General features: G+C 45.3%; 1 protein-coding gene across 1 annotated transcript; it reads left to right on the top strand.

Moving 5' to 3' along the window:
- The first annotated feature begins 1,091 nt into the window (after window positions 1-1,091).
- RPL7 (ribosomal protein L7) lies at window positions 1,092-8,768 on the top strand. The gene is made up of 7 exons (XM_005479369.4): window positions 1,092-1,231; window positions 2,349-2,451; window positions 3,178-3,344; window positions 3,975-4,112; window positions 4,474-4,583; window positions 5,655-5,865; window positions 8,704-8,768. Exons 1-6 carry the CDS (start codon window positions 1,218-1,220, stop codon window positions 5,861-5,863), a joined length of 741 nt encoding a protein of 246 aa, XP_005479426.2. The 5' UTR covers window positions 1,092-1,217; the 3' UTR covers window positions 5,864-5,865; window positions 8,704-8,768.
- The last annotated feature ends 967 nt before the right edge of the window (window positions 8,769-9,735 follow it).

The raw sequence follows: 9,735 nt of genomic DNA, 5'->3' as shown, positions 1-9,735 counted from the left end.
CAATAATGTTCTCGGGCGTTAATGCTGTGCGACACCTCTGCGTGCTTTTAATTTGCAACAAATAAAGTCACTAAACGCAGAGCTCGGCATTCCTTATGTCTACACGGTTTTTTACACCGGACAGTCATTTGCTGCTCAGAGTTCCACTAATTTCTGTTCTTCCCGTGTGTGTGTAAGGATGTGCCGGTGTCTCCCTGGGTGATTTTAGGCGCGCACAGGATGAGACTTAGGAGCCACAACCCTGAGCAGCCTTCCAAGCTGCTGTGCCGGGCAGCGCTGCTTCCCGAGCCGCCCTCCGTGCTCCACGGTGCAGTTACTGATTCTGTACGGCGAACCGAAAAGATGCCCAGCCTGATGAAAGCACACCCCGGCAGGAAGGCAGCCCGGGGTTCCCGTTCCCTCGTGCGTCCCGGTTCAGGGAATGCGGGCAGCATTCCCCCCCCAGCTCCATTCCCGCCGCGGTACTGAGCGCGGGCGGGAGGTGGCGTAAAGGACAGGGGTTAAGGCTGGAATAGGGGAAATCCTGCCGCATGCAGCCCGCTGGCAGCCCCGCCACACAGAGCTGCTCTCAGCCTCCTCAGGGAAGGACGGCTCTGGTGGCGGAGCGGGACCCGCCCGGCCCGGGACACAGCCGATCCCGGGATACAGCCCGTGCTCGGGACGTAGCCGATCCCGGGATACAGCCAGTTCTGGGACACAGCCCATGCTCGGGACACAGCCGATCCCGGGATACAGACAGTTCTGGGACACAGCCCGTGCTCGGGACACAGCCGATCCCGGGATGCAGCCCGTGCTCGGGACATAGCTGGTGCCCGGGACACAGCCCGTGCTCGGACACAGTGCTCGGGACACAGCGGATCTCGGGACACAGTCAGTGTTCAGGACACAGCCGACCCTGGGACACAGCCAATACTCTGGAAGTAGCCGGTGCCCGGGACACTGCCAGTGCTCGGAAAACAGTTGATCCCCGGACACAGCCCGATCCCGGGACACTGCGGATCCCGGGACACCGCCGGCTCCAGCCCTGCTGGGCCGAAGCAGTTCCCTGCCGCTTTTACCTCAGGCACTTCCGGGACACCCCAGCGCTCGCACAGCGGTCAGGCACAACGGTGGACGTCCAAACTCGGGGTCCTGCCGGCGGGCAGGGCCTCGTCTAGCGGGCGAATGAGCTAAGAGCGCGCCGCGCACGCGCACCCCCCTCTCTTCCGGCGCTGACCATGGCGGACAAGGAGTGAGTCCCGTCCCTCGCGCCGCCATCCGCCGCCATCCGCGGCCGCCGCGCCGCCCGAGCCCTGCCCACACCGCCTCTGGGGCCGCCGCGCCTCCGCCGGGGCTGGGAGCGGTGGCAGGGGAAGGACCTGCGCGGCGGAGATGGAGCCGCCACCGGCCCGGGCCTTCCGCGGGCGGCGGCTGCGGCCGCAGGCCCTTGGCGGGGTGGGGAGGGAGAGTGGGCCCCGAGCGCCGTGGCGGCCGGGAATAGGGGCCGGGGCGGCGAGTTCCTCCGGGCTGGGCGGGCGAGCAGGGCTGTGCTGGGGCGGGAGCAGGGAGTGATTGTGCGCCGGGCTGGTGTCGGCGCTCCTCAGGGTGGCTGTGGCTCTGTAAACGCTGTTCTGGCAAGTTTTGTCGTGTCTGAGACTTTTAAATCTCCGGGACGGGAGGGAACGGGGCACGGTGATGTCAGGAAGCTCTGCCTGAAGTTGAGGAGAAGCTTCTCTTCCGTACGAGTCACCATGCACTGGAACAGGTTGCCCAGAGAGGTTGTGGAGTCTCCCTCCCGGGGGTGTTCAAAACCATCCGGGTGCAATCCTGTGCCATGTGCTCTGGGACGTTCCTGCTTGAGCAGGGAGGTTGGACCAGGTGACCCACTGTGGTCCCTTCCAGCATCACCCACTCTGTGATAGTCTGAGCAAGTTGAGAGTCCTGTCAAATAAATTTCACAGTACTTTCAAATAAGCTTTTGCTGCTCAAGTACCTGTTAAAACGTTCATTGTCCAGAGAGAAGTTACCTTGAAAGGTCTTTGTTTTCTTACCAGTTGTAGCAAAGTAGAACAGGTCTGTGTGTTCGTGGTTGTGTGCAGCTCTGGTGGGTCTGTCAGGGTTTCTTGTCTGGCACAAAATGTGGGTGGTGCAGGTTCTGAACCAGATCATCACCCTGCTCAGTGCCAGGGAGCTGTCCTGGGATGCTGTTCCAGGCCTGGGAATAGTGAGGATGAGGAAGATGCAGTGAAGTGGCTCAAGGTAGCAAGGCCTGCACACATGCTCTGTTTAAAAGTTTTGGTGTTTGTCACGTGTACTGTCACCGTGTTTCTTTCCAGCAGCTAAAAGCTTTTGTTTGTGCTCTCATGTAGAGTAAAGAAGGTGCCCTCGGTGCCCGAGAGCCTGCTGAAGAAGCGGCAGGCCTATGCGGTCATGAAGGCCAAACGTCAGAAGAAGATTTTGGCTATAAAAAAGGTGAATATTCTCTGATCCTTTCACTGAGATTGCTTATCTGCTGCAGTAGCAGCTGCTGCTGCTGCTGCTGGTGTGATGCAGTACAGAAATTCACAGTGTGTTGATATTTTCTTGAAGTTTTGGACTGAAAGAGGCTTTTAGTGGCTGATGACAAAGTTCTGGGCTGAGTTAAGGGTGAAGTGCACGGCTGTCTGTAAGGTACGGGTCAGGGGTTATAGCCTTTGTAAGGGGAGCTTGGTGTGTGATCAGAGAATCCTAGAGCTGTAGGGGCTTACAAGGGGGCTTTAAGATCATCTAGTTCCAACCCCTGTGCCATGGACTGAGACACCTTCCACTCGACCTGGTTGCTCAAAGATCCAATCCAGCCTGGCTTTGAGCACTGTTAGGGTTGGCCTATCCACAGCTGCTCCGGGCAACCCATTTCAGTGTCTCACTGTCTTTGCAATTCATCATTTCTTCCTTATATCTAACCTAAATTGTCCAGCTTTCAATTTGTACCCATTTCTCTTCATTACCACTGTGCTGATGGAGAGTCAGGAATGATAGCATGGCTTGCTGTGTAGCAGCCTGCCAGCTTCTCTGCAGCATCACTGAGGGTGTTCTGAGCTGTGTGATACTGATCTGTGTAACCTGGTGGCAGTTCTGCAGTATGGCATGTTACTTGAAGGTGATTTTCATGTGTTCAAAGGCATTTTCTGACTTTAAACAATTTCTCATTTGTTGCAGTACCGCAAGGCACAAAGGAAGCTGATCTATGCGAGAGCCCAGGCTTACCACAAGGAGTACAGGCACATGTACAGGCAGGAGATCCGCATGGCCAGGATGGCCCGCAAAGCTGGCAACTACTACGTGCCAGCTGAGCCCAAACTGGCTTTTGTGATCAGGATAAGAGGGTAAGCTTGGGTACAGAAATAAGCAATTTTATGTTCAAGAGTATTGAAGGTGGCTCTCTTGTTACCTCTCTGTTTTATACATTAATAAGATAAAGCCTTTTACAAATGGCTTGAGGAGTTGCTGGTAGATATTGTACATGCCCTTAAGGTGTGTTTAATTAAGGGCTAAATAATTTTGCTGTCTTTAGGAATCCCTAATTTTTAAGAAGACACGGCTGAAAATACGTGCAGACAATTATTCTTTCTCACCTTTAACTTGATAAAATTACATGCCCCTATTCCCAAACATTCTGCCGAGCTGTTCCTCAAGTGTTTGTTTTGTTCTACTCTGGTAAAGTGTTACAGAAAACTAAAAAAATAAGTGTGATTGGAAGAAATATGTTCATGACAGTGCAAGGCGAGTTCTAAATTGTTTCAGTATAATGCTTAGTTCTTTACATGGAAATGGATGTTTTAACTTCATACTGAAATACATTGTAATAGTAAATTAATTTACTAAGCTTGCTTTGTGTAATTCATGAACTGTGTTTTTGTATGGGCGCAGTGCCGTTGTGTTTGGGGTTGTTTTTAACCTGATACCTCGTGTTTCTGGGATGTTGATAACTCAGGCTGTTTCACTTTGCTCTCCAGTACCAACGGTGTCAGCCCGAAGGTTCGCAAGGTTCTGCAGCTTCTTCGCCTGCGGCAGATCTTCAACGGCACCTTCGTGAAGCTCAACAAAGCCTCTATCAACATGCTGCGGATTGTGGAACCCTACATTGCCTGGGGGTCAGTGAAAGGCACAAGGCCCAGTCGTACCTAATCAGAGTGCAAGTGTTGAGTGGGTTTTGCATTTTGCTATGCTGGACTTGCAGGGGTTTTTAATCTTCTGTGTGCTTTCCCATCTTGGAATTGAAAATGTGGTTAAGGCAGTGCTTTAAAGGTAACGACTGCTAGGTATGATTGCACTCTCATACTGATGTTCTTGGGAACTTGGTGTGAGATTTGCTTCTGTGTTTACATGTGGGCATGCTGAAATGATCTTTAGTTATTTGGTATGGAAGTCCAAGTCAGGGATGTTAAAGCCGCCATGAAATGAGGCTTGCAAAGACTTAGAATTCCTTTTTTGAATGTGACTGTTTTGTTTCAGTTACCCCAACCTGAAGTCCGTGCATGAGCTGATCTACAAGCGAGGTTACGGCAAGATCAACAAGCAGCGCATTGCTCTGACCGACAACCGCCTGATCCAGAAACGCCTTGGTAACTTCTGCTGGGCAAACGGGGAGATCAGTGCTCGGCTGGGCAGCTGTCCCCAAGTCTCACTGCAGTGCACTGCTGTTCAGTTGTGATCTCTACTTCTGTCCTAATTGTTTAATGCAAAGCAAGCTGGAAGTAACTTCCATCATAAAGTATTGAAAACAGGCGTAAAGAATCAAATTTTAGCCTTTTAAATTTGTGATGGTAAATGTAGCCTCCTTGACCTTTATGAGGTCAGCAGGTCTTTGAGTAAAGAAAAACCGCTGTACCCTGAAGGAGTCATCATAGCTTTGAACTTTAATATTAGACATTTTGTCTTTGACTTTTGTGATCTGGTAAACAGACTTTTTAAACTTGTTGAAAGAACTAGGTAGTATAGTGATCAGTGTATTCTGTAAAAGCAAAGCATGGTGAACAGTTAGGATACAGGCTGCTCTGGGAAGCTCCCTTCTCTTGCAGTCATGCCAGAATGAGTGAAAGTGACCACTCAAGTATCTCCCTTTTTTGGGCAGTTAATTTGCATTTTCCTTCAGATTAGGCTGTGTCATGGCTCTTTCTTTTCCTGTGCAGGGGATAAGCATCCAAAAGATACATGTATTCTGTTGTAATCTCTTTTTAGCATTGTGTTTTACAAGAGTTGTAACATATTGCTGAAGACTCTGGAAAAGCATTAAGGAAACATGCTTTAGCATTTATTCAGCAACCTAATAGCTAGTGAATTTCCCTGAGTTAAACATTGCAGTGGATTTAATCTAGCTTTTCTCCAAAGAACAGTGTTTGGTAAGATTCAGTAAGTGCGGGTTGTTTTTTGTTGTTCCTCACTGCTGACAGCAAATATTTAACAGTTGAAACTGACGCCTCTTGCCAAGTATGCCATCTAAATTTTTACTTGGCTGGAGATAATCCATTTTAATTGGAAAAGTCAGTCATTCAGTTTCATGACAAAGTGAGTGGTTTTCTGACTTCCTGAAGTTTATCAAAATAAGTAAGCATGACAGTAACAACATGATAATTTTTAGTTTGTTACTGACCAGTGCCTCTGAAGTCTTTCTGAAAACTGTGTCTGAATTTTAGGAAAGCTTGGCATCATCTGCATGGAAGATGTGATCCATGAAATTTACACTGTTGGCAAGAACTTCAAAGTTGTGAACAACTTCCTTTGGCCCTTCAAGTTATCCTCTCCTCGGGGTGGAATGAAGAAGAAAACAATCCACTTTGTGGAAGGTGGGGATGCTGGTAACAGAGAAGACCAGATCAACAGACTCATAAGGAGAATGAACTAATGGTGAGATACTGCCCAAGGCTGTCTGGTGTTCAGCTCTGCAGGCTGCTGTCATTTGTCAGACATTCAAGTTTAATAGATGCTCATTCATTCTTGGGTGGTACCTACAGTACAAAGCTACTTGAACAATATGGCGTTCTGGATTTATTTTGGAAGTCTTACTAAAGCTTAAACATTTAGGAAGTTAAATTGTCAGTGTCACTGATATGTTTAGGAGATACAAACATTACCAATAACTTGTTTTAAAGCCTTATTTTATGTTGGGAAGCCTTGAGATCCTGGCTGAAACTTTTAAGCTTCATTAAAAACTTGTTAATATGATTGAAATCTTGTGATTGCAAGTACCATTTTTTTTCAGGTTTTCTAGAAGAGCCTGATTAAGACTGGTCTAAATTTTCAGCTTGTTCAAGCTTCTGAATGATTCATTTAAAGCTTTCATGTATAGTGGCCAAGTTGGTAATTTTGAAAGACTGATTTGCCCATTTGAGTAGTCTGTCCTTTAGAAATGAGAAGGTCTGCTAGCACTTGAAGTGATTTAACAGTGACTGCTGAGTCCTAAATGTAGGACCTACTCTAAACAATGTCTTATCTATTGTTGTCACTCTGCTGTTCCTGCTTTGGTGAGAAGTCTGTACCATTCAAAGCCAACACATTTTTCAGAGTTCTTGTACTTCGCTTTGCTTTTTAGACACTAAACTACCTTCAGTGTTGCCCATATCTTGGTTTCAGTCAAATATCTTTTTGGTTTGACAGGTATGCTGGAATTAAGGAAAACTTCATTGTCTTAGGGTGTTTGGAAAGGATGTCAAACAAAAACCTAATTTTCCCCAAACTAATTCCTCTAGAGTCAAAATGGGGTTGTTTTTGTTTGGCTTGTTGGGATTTGTTTGGTGTAGGGCTTTTGTTTGACTGTTTTTTGTGAGATTCTGTTTTTTCTTTTAGATTAGATACACAATTTTCAGATGAATTTATAGCTTCAGAGGATTGTTACATAAAAATGAGTAGTGTTGTGACTTTACAATTTAAAATAGGTACAGTTCCATTTGGATGATTCAGAAATTGAATTTTTTGAAATTTGGAAATTAAAGTTTCTGAGGGGAAAGAAGTTTTATGTTTTGTTTTGCTACTTTAGGTGTTTTTTTCCCTCCAGTCTTTTAAAAATACTCTTATAGCCAAGGCCCAACAAATTGAGCTCATTGGGCTCTGCTTTCTGTCTAAAGAGCTAAAGGAGATCTAGGAAATACTTTCCATTTGATTGACAGCGTTAATTCTTGAAGCGTTTTTTGTAGGCTGCTGATTTCCTCAGTTCAAGCTCCTTGCATGTTGTGCTGTTATCTCCCATCTGTGAAGTCAGAGTTTTAAAGCACTGTTTACATGGCATGTGGAAATTCCAGCTTCAGGAAATAGTTCCTTACTGGGGACAGTGTTCTTGCAAAGCTTTTTAGCTCAACTATAGGAGGATGTTGGTAGCTCTGAGGAGCAGAATTGCTGTAATGTTTGGTGCCTGGGATGATGTTAAGGTACTCCCACTACCATTCTTGTAGAAATTTTGCTGCTGGTGGCAGAAACTTCAGTACTGTCAAATGTGTCCTTGAAGTTAGTGCATAAGCAAGGCTGAGGAGGACTGTGTGCTCCTGTCTGGTTTCTGAGCATGATGCTGTTTTTCATGGAAACACTGCAGCTTTTCTTTAGTGTAGATCCTTTCTGCTCTATCTTCCCTGCTAAAGGAAAGGCAGATCTACACTGGTAGTGTTGTTTTCAGGAGCATTCCTAGAGATGGGAAGCTTCTAGCTCACTATTGCAGTTGTTGTAAGTGCCTGTGAAGGGTTGGTGTTTTGGCAGAGAAACAGGGGATATTCATTCATGTTTTTCACTGGACTTGCTCAGCAATGCCATATAAGTGGCATACATTAGAGCTTTACTTCATCTTTAATTTAGGAAGTGACCTTGCAGTTTCTTATTTTATGCTTATAAGCAGTTGTTATGCCTTTCCTGCAGACTAAATCTAAGATAACTGCTTGTTCTTGTCTCCTCAACTTTCCTTTCCTGCTGTTGTGAATAGAGTGCATGTTTAAAATTCAGGTAGCCTACATGTAGAAAGAAGAATGTTGTAGTTCCTACTGAGGCTGTGGGCAAACTAGAGTAGTAGGTTCAGGTGACACACAGGCAGTACTTTCTCCAGGTAATGTCATTATGAAGGGCTGTGTATCTGAAGAAGAGTATTCCTCTTTCCTATAAGTAGATTGTTTCCTGCTGTTTGTCTTTATTTCTTATTCTATTTGTCACTTACTTCTTAAATTATATTCTCAAGTGAATGAAAAAATAGACTTCCAGTACTGATTCCTTTGTATAGACTGGGAGGAAAGAGCATAGTACTTGAAAGCAGCATATTTGCTGTATGTTGCTTGAAAGCAACATAAGTATTGGCAACATACTGAATTTCATCAATTTTTCAAGCAAACTTTACAGGAACTGGACTCAAGTCAGCTTTTCTGCTTTCATTTTTGCATGTAAACAGTCTCTGAAATGTGCCAAAAATGAGAGTGCAGCAAAAGTTAGAATTGCACAATATCTTGGCATGTCTTTAAATATCAAGTATAGGTATCAGTGGTTCAAGGTGGAAATGTTCATCCTGTTAGGTTTGGTACTCAAAATTTCAGTTTGCAGTGAAGAGATGTTAATGTAGAAATTAGTTACCGTGTGTGAGACTACTGCAGTCTGAAATCCAGTGAAACAAAAGGAGTGTTTTTAGCCAAAATTACAAACTGTAAAAATGTATTACACTTTCATGTTTGAGATCTACATGTGCCTAATTATACCTTTTTCTTCTTTGCCTTACAGGTAAAGATGCCCAGCTGCAATATTTCGAAGTCTGGTCTGTTAATAAAACAATCTTGCACAAAACAGTCTGTTGTCTTGATTGGTGTCTTTTTGTGATCTTCTTCTGAAGTGGCAACATTTGTGAGATTCAGTTTGGAGTCATGTGTTTCAAAGAACCATAGTTTGAATTAGCAGTATGTAGATACTGCTTAACATTAATTTGGAGGAAGAAAACTTGGAAGCATTTTGCAGGTAGTAGATGAGGTTTTTTGTTGCAACAATAAATCACAAACTGAGCTGTGTGCTGTTGTTGAGTGGGCAGGGTTCCTGCTTAGTTGTAGTGCACCAGAAAGCTATGTGAAAATCTTTTTATGTAAAGAAAGCAAATGTAAATCTGTTCTTAACATCTTAAGATCAGAGAATCATAGAGTGGCCTGTGTTGGAAGGGATTTTCAAGTTCTATTTTCTATAAGATCTAGTTTCCATGCCCCTGCCATGAACATCATTCACTAAACCAGGTTGTTCAGAGCTCCATCCAACCTGGCCTTGAGCACTTCCAGGAATGGGGCATCCACAGCTTCTCTGAGCAACCTATTCCAGTGCCTCACCATCCTCACAGTAAATAATTTCTTCCTAAAATCTACTAAAATCTACTCTCAATTTGAAGTCATTGCCCCTTGTCCTGTCCCTGCATACCCAGGTAAATAAGGCTTATTGTAGGCTCCCTTCGGGTACTGGAAGGCAACAGTCAGGTCACCTTGAAATCTTCTCTTGTCCAGGCTGAATAATTCTGGTTCTTTTAGCCTTTCCTTATGGGTGAGGTGCTCCATCCCCCCTAATCTTCCTCATGACCCTCCTCTGGACTTTCTGCAGTCAGTTGATGTCCTTCCAGTGCTGGGAACCTCTGAGCTGGATAATTCAAACTTCGAACATCTTCAGGTAATTTTTGCCAAGGAAGTATAAAGTACTTAACAAAATAGTACTTTTTTCCACATTAAATGTAATCACTCAGTTTAATGACATAATTTGTTTGCAGTGTTAGACTGCAGGTAC

The sequence above is a fragment of the Zonotrichia albicollis genome, chromosome 1 (genome assembly GCF_047830755.1).
Source record: "Zonotrichia albicollis isolate bZonAlb1 chromosome 1, bZonAlb1.hap1, whole genome shotgun sequence".
NCBI classification, from domain to species: Eukaryota; Metazoa; Chordata; class Aves; order Passeriformes; family Passerellidae; genus Zonotrichia; species Zonotrichia albicollis.
This window is presented reverse-complemented; position numbering and strand designations above follow the sequence as displayed.

Coding starts and splice junctions, on each gene's coding strand:
- RPL7 (XM_005479369.4), top strand. Junction 2,452..3,177: donor AGATTTTGGCTATAAAAAAG/GTGAATATTCTC, acceptor CATTTGTTGCAG/TACCGCAAGGCACAAAGGAA. Junction 4,113..4,473: donor GAACCCTACATTGCCTGGGG/GTCAGTGAAAGG, acceptor GTTTTGTTTCAG/TTACCCCAACCTGAAGTCCG.